A 23,639-nucleotide genomic window follows, 5' to 3' on the forward strand; every position below is an offset into this window, starting at 1 on the left:
TAAAAGATTCACAAGGAATGGCCATACTTCCCTACAAATGAATCTACAGATCACTTTTATCTGGTCTTCCTTATTAGAACTTCACAAGCTACACTTCAACTTTCCAAAAAGCATGAAAATGAAAACTATTCAAAGAAAAATCTGCAGGAAACCATTCTGAGGATCCTTTTAAAGCAAGAGTGGTATTTTGTTCAGTTTTGTACAACAGATCATTGGCTCCCTGACGTACTCAATGAGAGTCGCAGAGAGTTGTTCCAGATGGTAGTATGCCAAGGACAAAACTGTAATGCAGTATATTGCCACACTCAATTCATTACCACACAGAGAAATAATGCTTTTAAGCTCAATTAATTTTTTTTTTTTAAACAGAGTTTATGCAAGCTGCAGGAAGCAGAAGTTGCTGCTGGGAGCTGTAGAAGGACTGCACAGGGACGGGGGCGAGGCCTCAAGAGAGGATATATTTCTTTATTTCCTTCAGGGCTGTTGTTTTTTCCATTGAGAGGAGGGAGAGGGAGGAGGAGATCTGCAAGCTGAAAAAGCAGTTTTCAATCAAGAAAACTTCTCCTGGTTAAGTACTCCCAGTTCCCCACATGCTGTTTGGTAAAGGGAATAAATGTGGACAGGTTTCATTTGTACATAACCTTATTAGAGCTGTCTGACTGTTTCCAGTATTCTTTTTATATATTACACCATTAGGGAGCTTTTTATAACATCTACAGTGAAGTATAAACATTTCATAATGGAAAGAGTTATGATCCCTCATACTCAGTACAGTACAGCATTTGGATGTTTTTTTCTAAGAGACGGCACCCACTCTAAAAGAGGGCTCCAGTGCCCCCATTTTTGAGGTGACCTGCAGGGGCACAGGAGGTATCACCCCAGCACTTCACAATAGCCCCCCCCCCCCCCCCCCGAAGAATTTTACACTAAAAATGCTGAAATATTCAACAGCCTCAAAGCAGGACTCCTTGCTTTCCAAATTACAATGTAAAAGCTTAAAAAAAATTTAAACCCATGAGATATTAAGTACTAGAAATACTTAACTCTGAAAAAGAAGTGGGAAAATTAGAAGGATTGACTTTCCGTGTAAAGATTGTTAAAGCATTTAAATGATAAGTTATGTCACAAGCTTTCATATTTGTTTGTATAACCATAAACATATTTAGAATTATTTGGTTTTCATGCAAATTTCTAAAACAAGTCCAAATTTCAACTCAGTAGCCTAAATTACAATATAGTCTATTTCACAATTTTAGAACTTTGATTAAAAAAATGCACTCATGCTTTTAGGAATAGTTTTCTGTAAAGTAACTGTATGAAATACATGGATATAGGTTGGATTCCATACTGCACCACACAGCACCTAAGAATCAAAAAATGAGGGAAATGGATCTCAAAAAAGAATCTTAAAACCCAGTGAACCTAATAAACCATAACACTGGGTCTAAACCATAAGTAAAACCAAATAGAAGTATATTAAAACCAAACAAAGAAATTAACCCTAAAATAACTCAGTAAAAATCATTCATTATGTTCCAGGTTAAACATGTCCAAGAAATTTAAAGAATTAAAAAAGAAAACGGCATCACAAATACGTCAAAGAATAAAGCTTCTGTGGCAGTTGCAGAAAATCTTAAGATAAGCTTCACCCTGGAAACACTAAGCACCATGTAAAACACCATGCAGCCACCCTCTTGGTGCGTGCTGGAAATATCTCAGTGAATGGCAGAGTTCAATGTAGGTTCTTCCAGTTCTCAGCACACTACTTGCACAGATCATAAAATAAACCCAGATGCAGCGAAACTGACTGCCAACTAAAAGGCAAAAAATGCAAACATCCTGAAAAAGAACTGTTGTAAATGTGTAAAATTTTAAGCCAAACGGATGAGAAAACACTCATAGTTTCTCTTTAAACAAATTCAAGCTGGAATTAAAATACTGTATCGCATATCACAAAGGGAAAGCTAATGCATCTAATTACAACTGACAGAAATTAAAACCCAAGTAGAAGATTCATTCAAAAGCAATTTCAAAACAAACATACTTGTTTATCAAATATTTTCTAATAAATGTTTATTTTGGACATCTACTGAGGAAAAGAAGAATGTAAAAGTAGTTAAATTAAAAAAAAAAAAAAAAGAGAGAGAGAACTCAGATTATCTGCAATAGCTGTTTCCCTTATCTTAATAGCTGTTCAGGGATCCCACCAAATTTCCTATTCAAATCTATTAACCATAAAGCTCAGACCAAAGTGTGCTGGCAATATGATTTCAGTCACCAATGGGAAGGAAAAGGAAAGACAATTTCTCAGTGGCTGGTTTTGCTCTGTAGCTCAACTCTCTCCTTGGGAGATTAATGTTATCTTTCAAGAAATGCCAGTGGCTCTACACTGTTCTGTGAGAAAGAACTTCATGGGCAACTTGCCCAACATCAAGGCCCAACTAGAAGGTCATACGTATTTTTTCCAAGGCTAAGAATTTAAAAGAAACATTGTCTATCGAATTACATTAGTTAAAAAAAGGAAATGAATTAAGAGACAGGAAAGAAACAGGTGATCTTACAAATTAAGAACAGATACCATTACTGCACTTAAATTTTTATCTGTACTCCTGTCACTCCTTGTGTTTTTATCATTATTTTGGTTAGATCTGCTTTTCCTGCTCTCTGTTTTTCAGTGATAAAGTGGAACTTACTCTTGATCACATCTTTTTCCTGCATGTGTTCCTCAAGAGTGAGCTTATTTGCTCTCTTGGTCTTTCATAAACACATCAAATCTCAGTCTGCCTGCCATCCTCATGTAGCTGCTTCTGCTACAGCTTGCCACACTTTCAGAAACATCTCCCCCCTTTTTTGAAAATTAAACCAGCAATAGTTCAATTTTTGTCTTTCATTATGATTCTGCCTGTTTTTCTGTATCGCTTTTAGGAACACATCCCTCAATCCAATTATCTTAAGAACCATAAAATTATGCACCCATTTCATAAAATAGTATTGGTTTTTTATGAATTAGATATAAAGATCTTTTAAATGAAAATGAATAAATGTGTGGGCAAACAGACATCTTCTATCAGAAATGCTTCAAAATCCACAAAATTACTTCTGAAAGCCTGCTCATCAGACATTATTCCAGTTAGGTTAAGAAGAGAACTTCGACTGCTACACAGTCTATAAAAATTAGTTTTAAACAACCTGTATAAATTTTTTAGCATAAAAAAATATATTAAAACTAAACAAAAATTTTCAAAATTTCACAAATATCAAATTTGGAGGTTAAATTGGTTATTTGAAAACACTAAAATTTAAAATACTGTGCAAGTGTGTTTTAATGCTTTATCTTTCAACCCTGTTCAACTAGAGGGTGGGGCTTTGCATGCACGTATCATACAATACACAATAAGGGAGACTCAGCTGATATTTCTCATTCTCAAAATTCATCTGGTTTTAGTTACAGAAGTGTAAAAACCAGTTCAAAACCAATGGTAAATGTTCAACTTTATCCTCCTCTAACTTAGAAGTCTACACTGGTTTCCTCAAGTAAGAAAGAAGTTTAAAAAAACCAAAACAAACCCAAAACCTCCCATTGCTTGTAGACTGAGAAGCTGAGTCTCAGCCTTTGAGTTTATTTTTCTGGATGTACAATAAGCCACTCAGAGCTGATAATGGAAACAAATAACAATAACTAGACAGTGACTAAAGTGTAACAATAACAGTAATATGCATTTCAAATGTAGAATACAAAAATCCATGGAAATGTGTTTGTAATGGAAAGCAAAACCAATACAGAATTATTTGATTCAGATATGCTGCCAATGATACCTGCAGTGTTTGTGCTATGTAATTCTAGAAAAAAATAGATTAAAAAACCTTCTTACCTGCTGGCCATGTTCCATTCAAGCGCTGGATTTTGAGAATTTCTTTCACTCTCTGTCAAAACCCCTCCTTTTCCATTTTCCTTCTCTGGTTTCAACTGATTCCAATGAGCAGTACCAATGTTTATAGATTGAAGATCTATTTGGTACTGTCTGTCTTCAACCTCTGATCCAGGGTCTCGAAGTATTCCTAGATTCAGTGCTCTCCTGTAATGTCAAAGAGAAAAAAAAATTAAAAAAGAAGAAAAAAAATAAGCAACAAAGTTCAAAATCAGACCAATCAGATACTAATTAAGATACAAAATTAAGAAAAGGTATCACTTTTGCCATTCTTGATTACAAGTAAGCATTATTTTAAGCCCAGATCTTCAGAAGTATTCAGCTGCCTCTTTCCTATGGCATTCAACGAGAGTATGCAAATATATATATTCCAAAATTTAGCCAGAGCCACCAAAATCGATACGACTCCAACCCATTGAATTTACTGCACTTTCAATCAGGTTCATATAAGCAGCCTTAAAGGGAAGCAGGATTAATTCATATCTACTGAATTAATAAAGGATGTCACATTCAAGTCATCAAAGAGAACAGTAACATATCAGTATTACAAACAGCTTTATTGTGAGACAATTGTTGCACTATTCAAATTTATCAAAGAATAAAAATTAAAAGAACATTCCAAGATGATGGATCTTTCTAATGTGGAATTTCAGTACAGTGCTTTGTTATTAAAATTCTTACAAGTGAAAAAAAAAGCATTTTTGAGTGAACCACATTGCTTGTGGATTCTTCTAAATTCTACTTGATTAGATTTTACGAAATATTCCAATCTTGAGCTGAGCTTGGGAAACAGTCACGCCCGACTTCAACAAAACATTCAAGAGCTATTGAATGAGTGGAAGTTGGTGAGACCATTTGGTTTTACCAGTACCAGAGGAGTCTCCTACTATCATCTGTCTTCTGCTAATAAGCACTAGTAAATCTTCCGAAAAATTATCCTGCCCTTTCAACGCTGGGAACAATACAGCTTTATGTGCACTGCTCACTCGATATTATAATTAAAATACACAATTGAACTTGTCACTATTTTTCAAAACAAGGGAATAAGGGTATCTTTTATTTGCTTTGAATCTCTGATCACACCAAATTTCAGTCTATTTTTATTGATTTCATACATCTGAGTTAAATTTAAGCTTCTTATTTGCAGATGCCATCCAATCTACTGTTCCATTCTAAGTTGTTGTCTTATGCCAGAATTATTATTTAGTATATAAGTGCTGTCTCCACAGAGAATTTAATAATTCTGCAGTTTGTTTAATCATTGACGCTAACAACCAAAAAACAAATAAGGATTAAAGCAGCACATCTCAACCTGTGATGCATGCACTGCATATGATCTGTAAGTACAGGTATGCAACCTATTTCAAGGTGCAATCCCAATGCTGCCCAAATCCAAACACAGTTGAAACTGCTAATACCTCTGTATTGTCACTAATGGAGTATGTTAGCAATTAAGAAAATTCAGTAATTAATCATATTTACCCATAGAGTCATGTGAATGGCAGGAAAACTCTTATGATCACATCATTCCTGGTGAGGCAGCATGATGGCATTGCTCAGTAGCCCTAAGAATTCCTCAAATGCTTAGCAGAAATAGACTGAAAATCTGTTATGTCAGTAGTGCTATTTCAAAATTAAATGTGGTTTTGTAAAACTCAAGAATGTGTTTGTCAACTTTCCACATAGAGAGATCTAACCACAACAACTGTGTCGTTTATTATTCTTTCTAGGCATTATTTCATAAATTCAAATGCAGTTCTTTAAAAAACAAAACAAAACACACAAAACCCCCCCACAGATTATTGTATGACCCAGTGACTATTTACATACTTTTTCTAACACAAGTAAATATTATGGGTTTTTTTTTTAATATTACTGAAAATAAAGCACAAAATTACTTATTTTTATGAAATCTGCTGAAGTAGTTAAAATACAAAGTATGAGATTAATTTCACCTGCATAATGAATGCTTCACTCCTGTACTTGAGCACAAAGAATACTTTTAATTTGTTCTTTTATAAGCAGCTTAATAACATGCATTAACCTGCACCTAGCACCATATTCCTGAGGCTCATTCAGCACAACCATGACCTTGTAACCCAAATTCATAGAGCAAAATGTGGCTGTAAGCGCCAATCGGATACTCGTCATTGTGACACTGGCTTTCTTCCCCTCATAGGTTTACTTTTTTAAATGTAAATCACAATGAAGTCAGTCTTTGACACACATTTTTAGGTGCAGCAAAATACACAAACTTACTATTCAGACACAAGATACTAGTGTATTGCATTGCTGGTACAAGATTTATCTGTCCATCGGATCTTTTCTTATTCAATCCAATCAATTTTGTAGAATCTCAAAGACTAGCTGTACTGCTTTGGGTTATCACAGCCTAATACTTTCCCACTAACATAAAATCTGGATTTTCATGCTCTTCTTTTTAATTCTCTTCTTCACTCTCTACTATTAATGATCTCCTATATATAATACAAAACTCTTCCTCTGATCTTTTAGATACACCACTGAAACCCAAGCAATCTGGGTTTCTAAAGATTACCCCTTTCAAGATACACATTTTACGCATGCATGTAAAATATGAGGATTAGTTACTAATGCCTCGATGTTTCAACTAATCCAATTATTGCTTTCATCTGAACCTTTCAGCAGGTGATGTAGAACACAACAGTTCTTTTGGCTAATTACTTTGTGTCCTTTATTTGACCAGTTTTATCAACTGCAACTATTGAGTCATACAGATATTTACTTTCATCCAAAACCATTTTAAAAAGGACTGATTTTCCCTAAGCTATCATAATGCAAGAGAAAATAAATTTGGTTTTGAACATACAGAAGAAGAAATCTGGAGAACTGAATTCAATGGTTTGTGCCTACTTGGCACATGTGGTTGACACCATCTCGAACAGAAAATGTTGTCTTGGTTAGAGGTTGAGGTGACAAATCTAACCGGATGCATGGACACATAGAAGAGCTACATCTGTCAGGTCTTCATATATTGTGCACAAGAAGGTTTGAGACAAGGGCAGACCTTCTGTGGGCCTGCAGGACGTTTCCCTCTCTGTAAGGCTAAAACATGACAAAGGAAAATAGGAGAGGCAGATTTCATTGCTATTCTCTCTAAACTGGCTTATTATGTGACTAAGCAGCAAAATTAACCTCTTCAATAGTTTACTCATATATATTGTGGGCACAAAGCCAAAATGATGTTGTGAATATAATCAATTGCATAGAAAACATTTTGAGATCATCTGATATACAGTGCTATAAGAATGCAAATACATAAAAACACGTATAAAAATTAACTATTACAATTTTTTATCAAGATCCTATTTAGGTATACTACATATATAATTACTTAAGTATTCTTATTTTGAAACCCAGTAGGTACGTAATCAGAGGTAAAAATAACAACACCCCCCTACGCCCATTAATTAGAGTGCTGGTGCCACGTGGGTGTTACTATAATTCCATTTGCTATCCATTTAGGAAGGTCAGATTTTAGTGAACTGGACCACATCAAGGTCAGGACTGGTAGCACTGCATTGATCATATAAAAGCTACTAAACACGTGAAAGGAATTACAGTAGATCACACATCAAACATTTTGGCCCTATGACTTCCTCTAGTCCTACAGGCGGGAAACGCTCTACATATCCTGTGAGGTGACCAGACATTTAAAAGTAGCCCCTTGTTCCAAAGGCTTTGGTACAGTAATTGCCCGCAAAGAAGCTGAAGAACTTGGGCAGCGGATTTGTATTCCAGAGTCGTATCTGGAAGACAGTATGAATGATCCCTATGATGATAAGGTATGGTATAGTAAACTATAAAGTAATTTCAGTCTCCCTCTCTCAAAAAAAAAGAGCATAAAATGAAACAAAGCTGAAGTTTGCAGCTGTGCATGTAGATGTCATCTGTTTAATTACTTTTGTAATTTTATTGTTTAAATTCCTCAGCAAAAATAACAGCATGAGCAAGTCTGAACTTTCAAAGATCAGTTTTTCATTTTTATGCTGTTTAATGTTTAGACAGTTTGAGAAATCTCATTATAGCTTTGAAGCATTCAATAAAATTCAGGGAGCATAGTATAAATATACAGTTGACAGACTGTATAAATGATAAGTATGCACAATTCCAAAGGAAGGTCTGTATGGTATTTTTGGATGCCAAATGTTTCTAGAAAAAACAAGTGGAATAGAGTTTCTCTAAATAGAGTCAGTGAGAAGAGAGCTTGAAGAGCTTAAGTGGGTGGAGTGGAAATGTGGGGTGGGGGTTAGCAAAAAAGCCAAAATACAATATAACCCAAAATCTTTTATGCTTTTGTTTCATGGTAGAAATAATTTTATCTCAAAATTTTATGCTATTCAGCAATAAAAGATCTTTTATTTTGATTTTTCAAATATTTCATGTGTACTTGGTTTACAACATAGGTAAGGTAAATAATGCTGTGATTTTCCCATTGCTTTCATCCTGTATTTTACTTTGTTTTAATTGATTCACCTAATTTAGTGGTACAATACCCCAGTCTTTTCAGATGTTCTATAAATTCATCTGGAAATACTGAGGTGGAGTTTCACTGAACAGTTTTCCTATTCGATGCATGGAATTTCCTTCAGTGGTGTGGTACAACCTGGTAGAATGGCACAAGCTAGAAGACATGCTGTGCACAGTGTGTTTGATAAGCTGACATGGGACAGGATTTCTTTTCGCTGTTGTGTCAGTATATCATACTCATATCTGGACATCAGTTGAATTCTATACAAAGTAGAACAGAACCTTAGAAATAAATAAATACAGCTTTCCCTTTGTATTAAACAATATGTACTGATGCATATTTTCAGGATGTGTATATTTGTAATAGATGATGTTTATAGCATAGCTAATACAACAAGAAACTACTCTAAAATACGAATGTTTAACTTTCCAAGTCAATTTACATTTATCTTTGGCTCCGATTAAATTAGCTTCTCAAGATGCCACTTGTATTTTCTTTTTGCAGAATCACTGTATTAATAATGGCAAGATGGAACTATTTTTAAAATACTGTATATGATATTTTAAAATATGTCAATAACAAGGTCTTTAAAAATTACCTCTAATTCTTCTTTTCTGAAGTCTTTGCACTGCTTTTTCCATTTAAATATCACTGGGAAACTGTCCTAGTAGAAAACCCAGTCTATATTACCTTTCATGTCAAAACCAGTATTTTCTCTTCCTTAAAGCCCCATTATACTATTATTAATGGCACTGCCAAATTCAGTGTGAATCCATGCCTAACAAGGTATATTGAAGGGGAGTTTACTTCTAAACATACTTTTGAAGAGGGGAAAAAAGAAAGAAAAAAATAAATTTCTTAATCTATTCTCAGTGATTCTTAGGACTGCAAAAGGCAGAAATTATTCTTGTTCATGTCAAAATAAAGAGATACACTGAATAATGTGTATTTCACAGTTTCCCCAGAGAACATTAGGAAAGGAAGTAAAAAACAAGTGACTGTTTGATTACCCAATTCAGAAGATCATAAATTTCCTGTTGAAACACAATTAGCCTACTTGAGAAATGCAGATTTGCCTGAATGCTGAATTTTTTTCATGATAGAACAATATTTTCAGACATTCATTCTTTTCCTACTTTCCTCCTAGTTCAGGATGCAAATCAACTGGTTTCTCAAGATATTGAAGCATATGTGAAAGTCAATTTTGTTTGATAATTGCCACAGTCTCCTCTTCAGAGGTATGTCTGCATAATAATTGCATCTACTGTATTGTATCTTCAGGCAAGGAACTTTGTGTACCCCCACTCCTACCAGTCCTTTCTCATTTTAGAAGATATTATATCTCCCTAAAATTAATTTTCCTGAAAACGCATCTTGAATATTTTTGTACTTCTAAGTCTGAATTACGGTTTTGAGTTCACATGTCTATGGGCAGAACTTCTTGCTACACAGACAGAAGCTAACAAACAGGCAAGACCTCAGTCATATAGAAAATGATTTTTTCACTTCCGAGTTTAGCTGTTTCTAGAAGAAAGTTACTACCAACTACATGCTAATAAGCATTTCCAGTTTGCTTAGCGTAAATGCAAGCACACTCATTTTAATTCTTTAAGGAATGAAGGGGTGAAAAGCAATTGTTCAAGCTGCTGTTTCTCTTCTTTTTATAAAATACTACAACTTGAATAATCAAGGTGGCGTTACCAAAATACAGCACAAAATGCAGTTTATCTGGTAGGTTTCCTCCTTCTTTTGCTTAGAGAATTCTTCTTGAACATAACTAAGTACACAGTGCCCTCAAACTCCCTTCTCTTGCATTATTCCTTATTGGATTTTTATAGGTTTCTTATCAACTGCTCAAGAACCAGATAAAGCATAGTACCCAAACCTTCCAGCTTCCCTAAAATCTGTCACAGTTTTTTCTTTTTTCTTCTCAGAAAAAGCTTAGAAACATCCATCTCTTCCCTTATGAAAGTAAAATATCCTCCTGAACAAAACAGTTCCCCACCAGCATTTTTCAGTTTGTTCTGGCATCACAGGAAGACTGAAGCAGAGGAATAAAGTGCTCCACTACAGTATACTTTGTGGAGATTATGATATACTTTTGATGGCATTTCACCAGTTCTTTTAGGGATTAAGGTAAATCTTTTAGGCATGTTATTTCTAGAGACTTCATCTCCCCCTTACTATATCCTTTTTATTCTTTCTCAAAGACTCTGAGAGTCACAGCTAGAAATCAAGCACATTCTCCTTGACTTACAACCATTCGGGAAGATTTTCAAGAACTAACAACTTTGACAAAAGGTGAAAACTTCCACAGAGAAACCTAGGAAGGTTTTCTACAAGAAACAAGAGACCAAAGCTATTGACAAGTATTTTGCATATCACTGAAAGGACTATTTTTTTTTCCAAACTTCTTTAATTAATTTCATGAAACATCTAGAAGATATGGAAGGATGCAGAAGAACTTTGAGATCTGCTTGAAAGCTCAGTTTACAAAGAAATCCTCATACATAGGTTTTCATCTTAAAGTCTGTAACAAAGCTGTGACTACAAGCCACACATTTTGAGTCCCATTCTTACAGTCAGTTTTAAGCCCACTAATTCCTCCATGTTATTAAATACAATTACTGCAACTTAAATTTACAAATAATTATTTCAGATTTAACTGACTGTAGCTTTTTGTTTCTTTTATAATGAAAGATAAATTGGTAGCTTTAATTTTAAAAGCATACTACTGCTAAATCTTAAACTGCGATACCAATATATTGAACTTTTTGAAAGTAAACTTTATGTGTGCAGAGATGCACCACTTTAAAGGGGTTATTTCTGTAAAGGCTTTTTAACATATTTAGAATATGCTTTAAAAGATGAAAAACAGAACAAATGAAACCTATTAGGAAATTGACCTCAAAACTCGTTATTAGGACAAAAAGTATAAAATACATAAAAATCTTGGAGAACCAGAAAGAATAAGTAAAGGACATGAAAAAATAGGCAGAGACCAAACTCAAGAGGATTCTCACTCACTATAAACTGTTGTTGAGGTAACTTTTAGTGGCAGGAGACAACGTATTCTTAGAAACCTACAGCGTGCCAGAGGAAGCCATAAAATACACCATTGCTTTTGTAAACATTAAAGCCTTCACACTGAATTGGTTAAAGGCTACTATTCAGCATGTACACAGAGCTTGTTAGAGATGCTTTTTAACAGAGGTTTTAAGTAATCTCTACTTACAGGGCAATACCTGGCAAGAGTCATTCTCATAAACTCAAAATATCCCTGTGTATTCACATTGACCATGAAAACTACAGATTCCAATGTCAAGTAGTTCAACCTACTCCATGAGGCACCCAAAACATAGAAACAGTGTTGGTTATGAAGAAAACTCAAGAGTGTTACTTTCTGCCTGGAGCTAAATAAAAATATGCAAGGACACTACACAGATACACACACACAAACAAATACCCAGCTCACTACACTGCCCATTTGGGAAACGGCAAATTCTACCATCTGTGGTTAGTTTGAGTCCAGTTTACTAAATTAAGTTCCTTAAATTTTTTATGAGCTGCAATGTGTAAATAATACAATATGTAGGTTTCAAAAATTATTTTTAGAAAGCCACTTGTACAACACTCGCTGTTACATAATATATCAGGCATTTTTTAATTATGCCAAGAACATGGAAAATCAACCACTGAAAGCTGTCTGAAGAATAAAGTGTATTGAAAGAAAGTCTGAACCAACACACACGAGAGAATTGCATCCCCCTGAATTTGTCCTGAATATAAATACACACACATATCCAAACTTAAACTGGAAAACATAACCACTTCAGATTTGCTTTGCAGGTGGATTTGCCAATCCGTAAACTTCTTCCTGTTCCTTGAAAAACTATGACATAGAAAAATTAAGTAATACTATTCAATAGCTAAATAACTTTGGTTATCAGTTACGAATTCAAATCTGTTCTGTCCCTGTCCTGCAATTACAGGATGTATCTATGCATAGATACTCCTACATTCTATTTGTATCACCTCCACACTTATTTTTCATTGCTGGAGAACATACACTATCATGCTAGAAAATGGAGTATCCGTGATTTATGTCAATCATTGACATTGAATCATCATCTCAATGGAGATGCCTGATACTATCTGTATTTTATTACTCTCAACACGCACTTGTGTTTGCCATTAACATACCAGTGTTAGCCATTGCCTTCTCACAGGAAAAAAACCCCTAGCAACAAAAAGCATCAGAGGGCATGAAAAATGTCCTTAGAGGCTGAAGAATACTACATATATCTTTGTGTCCTACAACTAATAAACCCCATAAGAATATGAACCAGTCCTAAAAGAAAAAAAAAAGTAGCGATGGATTCGGATCTTTAAGGAAAAAAGAAAAAAAGATTCTGAAACTCAACATAAATGCTGTACGTAACGTTTTAATCTGTTTTTAATCTTTTTTTTTTTTTTTTTTTTTAACTGCAGCATAATCAGCTGGAGCAATTATGCTGCTGTAAATAATGGGTGATAAAGTAGTACGCACAGTGAAAGCTTTAACACAAGAAACATTAAGCGTGATTTTTAACTGCACCTAAGGTGGTTTAACACTAAGCTACCTTGGAAAATTAGTAAGGGCAAGGAACTATACTCACTTAAACAGTACAATTTAATTTTTTCAGGGTAACAGTAACAAGGATTTAATTTTGCCATGGGAGCTTTGAATAGCATCCCATACAGAAATATGCCCAAATAACATGTAACTATTCTGTATATTTCTGATAATCCTTTTTTGTTAGATAATTGAAAACTAAATTAGGAATATTCAAAAACATTTAATGGCAAAGAGACATTGGCAAACAGTTTTGCAAAAGAAGGAAGTCTTCTATCCAAAAAGTAGTTTAAGAACTGTGGTATGAATTTGTCATAGATAAAACCCTGTGAGGGACATCAGAGAACCCACAAATATTTATGGAATGAACCACAATCTGTATACAGAAGTTAACAAATGTCTCATTACAAATGGGATATTGTTTTCCCAGTAACAGAAGCACAAAACTTGCATTATATTTACCTTAAGATCCTGTCATAGTAAAAAATGCTACAAAGTAAAAATGTCTGCTTTATGTATTACTGGAAAATACTTTTCAACAAACAAAACATTTGTTGAAACCAAATCTAATGGAAATTATATTTACTCACAAACAGTTAAGAAGAAAACTGCATAGAATAATAAGCTTTTTAAAGCTTTACCAAATTATTTTAGGAAAAATTTCTTATCACAGCCAAGACTTTTGGATGTTAATTTTCGTTATAAGAAACATTCATTACTGAAAAGTAATCTTGATACATGGATTCAATCATGAATTTTAAGAATCAGCAAAGGAAACCCTGGGAAGAAACTATTAGGAGTTTGTGTAAAGTAACTGAACATTACTTAAGTAACTTGTATAGGGGAAGCACTCCAACTCTTAAAATGGCATTAATTCCTAAGGATTAACTAATTATTTTCTCCCACATTAACAGAAAGCCAAACACCTCCCCTCATTCCTTGTTTCCCCCAGTAACAGTCAGACTATAAAGCTACTTGGTTAGAGAAAAAGAAAGATTAAAGGGAAGTAACTTGAAAGAAGAAATGTAAAAACTTCAATAATGTTGCTTTTTAATATAAAACATACAACACAACTCACATTAAAAAAATAACTCCAGCTTTCAGATTACCTTTTATTTTCCAGTTTTACAGCTTATCTGAAACATTTTTCATCGCATTCAAGTTGCTCAGTACGTAAACTGTGAAAGGTATCCTGGGATTTTTAAATGGTATTTAATGTCTTTTTCTTTGTCTCTGTGCCTTTTTTTGCTTACGTTTTTAAACTGTTACACTCTGTTTAATAATGTTAATGCTGAATATGAGAATTTTATTAAAGTTCTTAGTTCATAGTGTCAGATTCTGTACTGCGTTTCAAAAGCCTGAAGCATGATGGCAGATTAAGCTGATCCAAATCCAGCCTGCTGCAATGCTACTTTTTTGCTAGGGCTAATCCTTGTGTACCTACACAACAAACAGGCTCAGGGCAATGACCTAACTGAAAAAAATTACCTGATGCCCCCAAAATTTTTCAGCTCTTTCAGCTCCCTCAGCCAGCACAATATACACAAGTACTACCCACAACACCATGGAGCTGCTCAGAGAAGCAGGTCTTAGAACAGCTTGAGTTTAGATTTGCAACCTAGGTGCAACCTTTACTGCCCAAAGAACACCATGGCTAAAGTAACATTAAAAATCAACATTTACATCCACCCCACTCTGAGCTGCCCCAAGGAAACCCGGGGCCATGCTTTACTCCTTTAGCCCCTTCACTGGGCATGGCTAGTCTGCACATCACTTGCTTTGGTGCAAGGGAGAGCTGACTTCTCTAACTCAAGGAGCTCTTAAAACATCTGACGTGTTTTCTCTCCACCATGGTAAATCAAGAATTAATTTGGGGGAAAATCAACAGTTTCAAAAATATTTTCAGATGGGAGGGAGGGAGGGCCATTATTAAAGTTCAGGGAAGCAAATTGTTACACAACCTGATTTCAGTGAAGATGGTGTGTTTCAGTGCTGGTTGAGGAGAAGGAGACATGAGATTTCTGAGGGGTTTCTTTTAAATGTGCAAAAGGCTATGAAACAAAAAAGAGAAGAAATGACTCTTTCTAGGGAGAAGATGACAACAACTGCAATAACTTTAAGGTCTCAATAAAAACCCCTATGCATAACAACTATTCAACATCTAAAGATTAGGAAACATTTACGCAAGTAGTTACAAATAGTGAGCATTTCAGTATGTAAAATGATAATAGAACATAATAAGAAGTTTAAAAGGTTTAATAACAAATCAATTTTTGTTGATTTGTTTGATTTTGATTGGCTTCACTATAATAGGTAATAGGCTTCATCACAGCCAGAATTGCATTTTTTTTTAAAGAAATAGAAAAAACTATGTTAAACAGCACCTCAAACCAGTACAAAGGAAGTCCTAACCTCTTCTCCATTCAGTCACCATAAACATACTACAGATTTCAAAACTGAAGCTGTATGAACTTCACATGTCAAGCTCCATATATACCACACAGCAAATGCTAATTAACTGTGTTAAAACAGTATTTGAGACAGCAAGAAATATCAGAAGATCAAGGAGACTCTGAGTTCAGGCTGCTGCGTATCTTTAACTTAGCTTTGACTTTGCAGAACATACAGTAGTTAAGATCACCCACAGCTGCGAAACCTTTTTATAGAACAAAGTGTAGTGCACTAGCACAACAGAGAAAGCAGTGCCCTTGTGAAAGTTTTACTTTACAACTGCCATTTACTTCTGACCTTAAGATGTTAAATGATGGCATCTTTATTAAATAGTCAAAGACATAGAGTACCTGCTACAATAAATCATACAAAATATAGTATTGAACACTTTGTAGCCTCCATTTTTGAAGAGATGCTTCTCTCATGCCTGTCTCCCAAGTTCACAGCTAAACTGTCTGACCTGAGAATTTCACGGCCTTAACCCACAGGCCAGTTTAAATGCAGGCTGAAAATCGCACACAGGTTTACAATGAGCTACACCTGAATAATGAAACAATCATAACCACACTGTAAACTCAACAGCTTTACCGGAAAAACTGTGGTTGCTCTGAGCACTAAGATCTCCACTGTACTTCAACTCCTTCACCTCTTAGCAAATGGTCTAGAGTGAGGCAAACAGACAAAACAAGGCTTGAACATGAGGTTATCATCATCATATTTGCCCACGGAAGTGTGAGTGCAAGTCAGTCATAGCTAGCCAGGCACTGACCTGGAACTGGTACATGTGGCCAGGGAAGACCACTGCATTGCGCTGCACTGCTAAAGAACAGGCACTTCCACAAGGTGGGGTTATCCTCACCATGCCGCGCTACTTGGAGTCTCTCCCAAACATGTGAGCAAGTTCCCATGAACTTCCAGGTCAAACTTGAAGGAATTTGAGAGATCAATGAAGTTGCACTTCAAAATCTCTGCCTAACTCTAGAGCAGGACTCTTAGGCACACATAAACACATCTCTGTGAATCTCCATAAAAAGTAATTTCATTCCTCCTCCTTTCTCCTCCTCACAAAGGGCTGGGATGCTGCTAAGGTGAAGAACACAGTTGTGCAAATAACTCAGCCAAGTCAGAAGCAGTGTGCCAACTGAAAGGAAGGAAGAATTTCACAGATAGAATGCATATTAAGTTCCCAAACCAAAATTGAAAATAACAATATATCATTAAGGAGGCATGCTATTTTTAATATTAAAATTGTTTTTTTAACACATCCATTGTTTGAGAGTTACTAGGAGACTTCAAAAAATAACTTCAACAATCTTTTACACACTTCACCTTTGCTCAATTTGAATGAATGATAATTCCTTTATTGCCATTTACTTTTTTTCCTGACATGTTTAGTATTTTTCCTGACATGTTTAGTAAGGTTTCCAAAAGAGCGGCCTTGATTAACAAACAAATGGATGCTTAAATGACACAGTAATGCCAGTAGTTTTTGATAGGAATGTTTCTATAAAATATATTTCAATTTCCTTAAGGAACTGCATGAAAAAATTAAAAATTATTGTAAGAATCAGATTCAGTGCTAAGAGAAAGGAGAAAATATAAAGTGGGTATGTGTACTGAGCACACAATGATTAAACTGAAGAACTAAAGAAAAAAAAAGTTGTAGAAATGCTTTATTTATTATGAAATTTATTTTATTTTGACTGTCATAGTATGAGGAAATGTATTTCAAATATATGTATTTAGGCAAATTTATTATATATTATTGCAGATTCCAGTAAAATTGACAATTACAGAAATTCCAAGTAAAAATAAGATCGATAGTTAAAGCTGAACATTTTAAAAGTTGAATTCTGAATATAAATTTAGCTTTAAATAGCTTTTGGTATTAGAAAATTAACAAGCTACATTTCTGAAACTAAATGGGCAGTTCCAGCTGTTATTTTACAATTAGTTTCCACTGAGGGTTTTAAATTAATAACTGCTGCTATAGCTTCAAACATGCCAATGTTAATTAGGAATGGTGTTTCCATGTAATGCTATCCATATATATGAATATTTTACTGGGCGAAAGGTCTAAGTAGACTTTTATTTCCTCCCCCCTCTGCTAAAGATAGAAGACGAGAGAAATGTAAAGCAGGAAAAGACTTCTTCCAAGCCCTATTCCAGAGAGAGGTATAGCATTCTTATGGAAGATAAAGATGACTTTCTTAAGGTCATTATGCTAAAACCCCCCTGGGTTCAAGTACAACAGCAAAGGGCAACATTTAGAATTTGCTATTTAATATGAGTATTTTGATTTAAACCCCAATTCAGCAATTAATAAAGCTAAAGATTATTAAATGAAAAAAAAAGCAACAAAATGCAAAATCCAAATTAAATGTAGAGAGAATCAGAGAATCCTGTTAAAAAAACCCCAACATATCTTGAGGAATAAAAACCCCATCCTGGTCTAAAATCAGAAAACTCAGAAAATAAATTGCAGGAATAAGTTCAAAATAGTCACTGTTACAAATTTTTTTTGCCTAAACGCAGGAAGAACTGAAAATGGTGCCAGTGTGACCCGGTTTCACAACTTCTATGCAGTAACAGAAAAACCTCTCCTTGAAATACTAAGATTTTTTTCCCTATGTAATAGGAAAACCTCTGCAGTTTTATCCCTTTTGAAATTAAGGAAAAACTGCAATAGGATTTTATAATGCACTGTAACTTTTACTTTTTCCAATTCCTTGTGGTACATATGCACATTTTAATAAGCTGATTCACTGATTATCTTTGTTGCCATTATTCAAGGAAAAATAAAGAAACTCAGATCAGCATTAGCTAATTCCTTTTTTACCTACCAAATAAGCTTCAATGAAGCATGGAAAAGAAGTTTTATTATAACCTTTATAACATAATCAACTCTTAAAAGGAAATTATTCATATTAGGTCCATATTCTGGGAAACATGTAGTTATCTTAATACTAAACTTCTATGCAAAAAAGATTTTTTTTTTAGCTGTTAATTGGCTTGAAAAGGAAAACATCAAGAATTAACCTCTTTGCTCATACTACAATTACAGAAAATCCAGGCTTTTTGTAACAATAATTTAAAAGTACAGTTTTCTGAACATAAACACGTGCACAGCAATTTAATACTGTACAAAAAATATTTCTGAAGAGAAGATGCTTATAGATGTGGGTGCTGTTGAAAAGTTTTGAAAAGCATTTGATTTTCTAAACCACATTTGAAAGAAAAAACAGATTTCCACACAGACTGCTGGCTATGTATGTGCTTCTTGCATAAACTCCTTCCATCATTCTTTCCTTCCCCTCACTATCACCACATACACACAAAATTGTTTATTACTCCTTTTTTCACTGAAGGATTTTTGTTAACTAATTCTGGGCATTACATGATTATAACAAGCATGTTCTAGATAAAGGTCCTTAAAATAAAGATAAATAGCATTGTTTTGTTTTTTGTAAATGTTTGAGAGTTAAATGATGGAAAACAGTAAAATACAAAAATTAAAACCATTGTAGATTAGATAGATTTATAATAAAGACTCGTATGGATTAAAAGTTTTATGAAAGAATAAATAATTTACAGCTACCCTTTAATGATTAAACTCTTTGCATGTAATTCTTTTTCGGGGGGTGGGGAGGTGGAGAGGTTGGTGGTGGTGTTTGAAGAAATTCCATTTACATTCACAAATTGAAAACAGTCTAAGGACAGCTTTATGCTTTGATCTATGAAAGATCTACACATGAAAATGACCATGGAACATTCAGACCTGGACTATTAAGCTTTGATGTATGACATGAATGAAATCCTTGGATCTCAAAAATGATGAATCCAGAGCATAGACAACAATTAGATTCTTTACTGGCGAAGCTGAGGAAAGCTTGTGATTCAGTTCACCTAAACTTCTGGTACATGATAGTTTAGCAATATATATTCTGGACTTCATAAGCAAAAGATTTTTACAATAGCCTTCCAACAGCCTGTATTCTCTGTGCTCTTTGTCAGCCATTTCATTTCTGTATTACCAATATTATACTCCATCTGTTCATGGATACTCCCTAAAATTCTATTAATTAATGTTTCATGTCAGAGTATGCTAAACTAGCCAATGGCTATTAACTACATAATCGACGTGGCAATTTGCACAGTATTTGGTATAATAGGGTCCTTATCCCAGCACAGAAATAGAACTAAATATCATCTCAATTTGAACTTGGAGCTGCTTCACATTTAAGCAGAGCCATGCATCTACTTCCTCTTATTTTTCAGAGAAATATAATTGCTGGGTCTTGTGATGGTTTGCTCATTTTTCAAAGAGCTCACTGCTAATAAGAAATCTTAACTGAGGTCCTCCTAAGTGAACAAAGCCTTGCTGCAAACACCTAAACTGTGACAAGTCTCTGTGTAGTTGCATACAGTTAAGTTATTAATTTCATTACACTAGCACTGTAGCAGAAGCATACCTTTGATGTTAGGTATCAAAAAACTGATAGGCACATGCACAGTGTTTTACAAAGATCTTAAGGAAAAAAATACTTCAGTTGGAATTTTGATCTTATTAGACACCACAGAGCAAAACAAGAGTGAGCCCAGGACTGAGAAACTCTAATTTTTACCTCCAAAGAGATGCTTCATTTTTATTGTAGTTACAGCATTTATAAAATTTCCCTCCGATGCAATTTCTCTGACTTGCTGACCAGAAGGTCAAGGGAGGTGGTTCTCCCTCTCCACACTGCTCTCGTGAGACCCCACCTGTAGTACTTCATACAGTTCTGGTATCCCCATCATAAAAAGGACACGGACCTGCTGGATTGAATCCAGAGGAGGGCCACAAAGATGATCAGAGGGAAGGAGCAACTCTCTTACGAATACGGACTGAGAGAGCTGGGTTTGTTCAGCCTAGAGAAAAGAAGGCTGAAAAGAAATGAGGAGACTTTAGAGCAGCCTTCCAGTACTTAAAGGGGACCTACAAGAAAGCTGGGAAGGGACTTTTGAAAGGGCTTTTAAAAGGACTTTTAAAAGTGACACAATAAGGGGGAATGGCTTTAAACTGAAAGAAGAGAGATTTAGATCAGATATTAGGAAAAAATTCTTCACTGTGAGGGCGGTGAGACACTAGAACAGGTTGCCCAGAGAAGTCATGGATGCTCCATCCATAGCAGTGTGCAAGGCCAAGTTGGATGGGGCCTTGAACAACCTGGTCTAGTGGAAGGTGTCCTTGCCTATGGCAGGGGAGTTAGAAGTAGATGATCTTCAAGGTCCCTTCCAACCCAAACAATTGTATGATTCTATGAGATCAAATAACTGGCTGATTTTCACTCCATTAGGGCATTAATTTTCCTATTTCAGTACTCTTCCTCCCCAAAACTGCTACACCTTTCTCTGTTTTGTACAATGTATTTGTCCATTAATTTGGCCACTTCAAAAGTTCTAACATATGCAGCATGATCACACCAAGAAATGACCGCATCACCTTGTTTTTCCATAGCCTGCTGAGTTGTCTCCAAGCAAACACCCACCCCACCCCTCCCCCAAATCCCAAGTTTAACATGATCAGCTAGTTAAAACCCACAAAAACAAGTTTCTCCACTGCTCAGCAGAAACTTCCTTGACTATCTAACTTCTCCTCAGTTTTAATTAACTGCTCTCCCCTTGCTTTAGCGGGGCTAGGCAGCTGCCTCACTTGCATCTTCATCCAGCATCTCCTTTATTCTGCTCCCAAGCCCAAGCCCTTCTGGTATCTACACGAGTTCTGCTCCAAGAACTGGCAGTTTCTTGATGGTAACATACAATTCTGTTTGAAGAGAAGCATACCTTAGCTGGGGTTTAAGAATCAGAAGTTCATGAAAAACCATTAAAACAAACCAACTCCTAGGATTTAGTGGTGGAGGGGGAAAACTGAAAAGGAAAAACTGTCTCTTACTGTGACCTGCTGAAAATGAGTCAACCTCTTCAAGGGGACCTATATTTACTGTTATGGTACATGAATCTTTGTTTACTACATAACTAAATTAGCCTGTTTTCTACTGGAGGAAATAGTTATTTTTAGACTAATTTTTATATGCTATAAGAAAACTGAAGTTACTATGTCAATACATTTCTTTCCAACTTTCAATAATCACCTGAAATAGTATTTGTGCCCAAACTTTTGAGGCACATGATTTTCTCAACATTCCATTTTCAATTTAGCTCTCTCTCAAAGTTAAGCAAATAAGATATTTTTCCTAAGAAAGACATAGATGGAGTCACTTCAGCTTAGAGGCCAGAAGTGGCCTGGTTTATTATGACCTGCAGCCATTCCAGATTTACCTTTCATGCACTGGCATTCTGTTAATGATATATGAGCACATTCAGTTTTTCTTGCATGAATTTATGGGACAAATTCAAAAGATATTTGGGAATTCTATTCAGCCTTTAGCCATGAAAATGTTTCTCAGCCTTTCTTAGAAGAATAGTTTCTAAATGAGAAGCAAAAATTCTTTGTCATGAAACAGTACAAAAGTGACATTAATTTCATGTGGTTGTAGTTCAGACCTAAACAGAAGACTGTTTAAACCAAAGTGACACCGCAAATTAAGTTTGTATCCCCACTCCAGAAACACTGTAAAGACAGTGGTTCAGACAACAATTTATTTTCTTTTATTCTATTAAAAGCAGCAGAAGCAAATTAGAGGAGAAGAGAGGCTGGAAAAAGAAGACAACATGTTGGGAGTATTAGAATGTTGTAGCAGCTAATTCTTCAGTAATCAACAGGCTGCTGTAATTTTTTTTTTTTTTTTCTTTTAGAGTCTTTAAAGCTGTATATTGTACTAATTGTACCTCTGTTGGTATTTACTAAGAAATCTTTCAGCAAAATACATGAGTCACACATTGTGTGGGTTTACTCATTTCACTACTTGAATTTTAAGCATTCTATATTAGCTTGTTACATATTTTTGCAATCTAGTACCATCTCCCCTGGGCAGGTTAAAAAGGGTAAATACTGTGTAAGTTAAGAAATCTTGTATTTAGAGAAACAAATACTAACATCAGGCCCATGTGTTGAGAATATCCCCCTGATATTTTTTTTCCTTGAAGACAGACCGTGTCCCCTCCCCTAACACCACAAAATCCTATGTATTACCTTATTTTCCAAAGAAAAAATGACAAATGGTGAAATTAACTCCACTCACAAGTCCATTGGTCTAATAGCAGTGCCTGCCATGTAAGAAAATGAATGGCTATCTTCAACCGTGCTTAACTACAGTATGTTCTGGATCAAAAAAACCAACTTATGTAACTAGAAAATTTATCTACTTTGACTCCAAACTGAAATCTTAATATATTTACTTAAAAAATACTAGTTTATATTGCTTGAAAGCATTGAAGATTGCTTAAACAGATCAAAATAGTAACCCTCTTCCCAAAACCAAAAGACCACCCACTACCAACTTCAATATTGTCTCATAAAACTCTGCAAAGTAACTTGACACTCTGCCCGATGTATTTTAAAAACACTAAAGCTAGTATAATTGGATGATTAAAGGAACAAAGATAAGACTGAATCATTTGGTAGCTGCTGAGAAATTAGAAGAACAGTCACAGCAGCAGTTAGAGGAAATTATTGAAAATGGCAGACATTTCTCAGAAAAAGACACAGGAAGCATGGTGTTGTGACACTGGTCACAAAGAAGCCAGCAGCAGTCAGATGAGAGATGTCTGTGGCCTAGTGCTTATTTTTACCTTACCCATTTAATGTCTTGATTTCTAAAGGATGATTGGAGCATATTGTAACTCTGTAAAACTATGAAAACTAAATATACACTGCACAAATCTAGATGGGAAAATTTATGTATATATAAAAATATACTAATGTATATAAGTCCCAGAGACCCATAATGCAGAAGGGCATCAGAACCTTTAAGGAACTGAGTGACTTCTGTTTTGAAAAGCACTGAATTTCTGCATTTCAGGTAAAGTCACAGATACAAAGATATCAGACTCAAAAATATAAACTGGCATAGCTTCAGTGATTTTAGGTGTAAATTGCATCCCTCCTATTGCTTACTCACTTATTTGTAACGTGCATACAAGGAACATTGCACAGATCCCCTAGGTGATAGGAACGGCCTTATGGGAGCTGGAA

The 23,639-nt window shown here is 35.0% G+C and overlaps 1 protein-coding gene across 15 annotated transcripts in view; it reads right to left on the bottom strand.

Annotated features, from left to right (window-relative positions):
• Positions 1-23,639, bottom strand: part of VPS13B (vacuolar protein sorting 13 homolog B) — a 444,484-nt gene that overhangs the window by 163,603 nt on the left and 257,242 nt on the right. For all 15 annotated transcript variants that reach the window (XM_030480526.1, XM_030480557.1, XM_030480551.1 and 12 more), the window contains one exon: positions 3,873-4,076. In XM_030480526.1, coding sequence (XP_030336386.1) covers positions 3,873-4,076 — 204 coding nt within the window. The remainder of the gene's footprint in view (positions 1-3,872; positions 4,077-23,639) is intronic.

Source organism: Strigops habroptila, chromosome 1, assembly GCF_004027225.2.
Source record: "Strigops habroptila isolate Jane chromosome 1, bStrHab1.2.pri, whole genome shotgun sequence".
Taxonomy (NCBI): Eukaryota; Metazoa; Chordata; class Aves; order Psittaciformes; family Psittacidae; genus Strigops; species Strigops habroptila.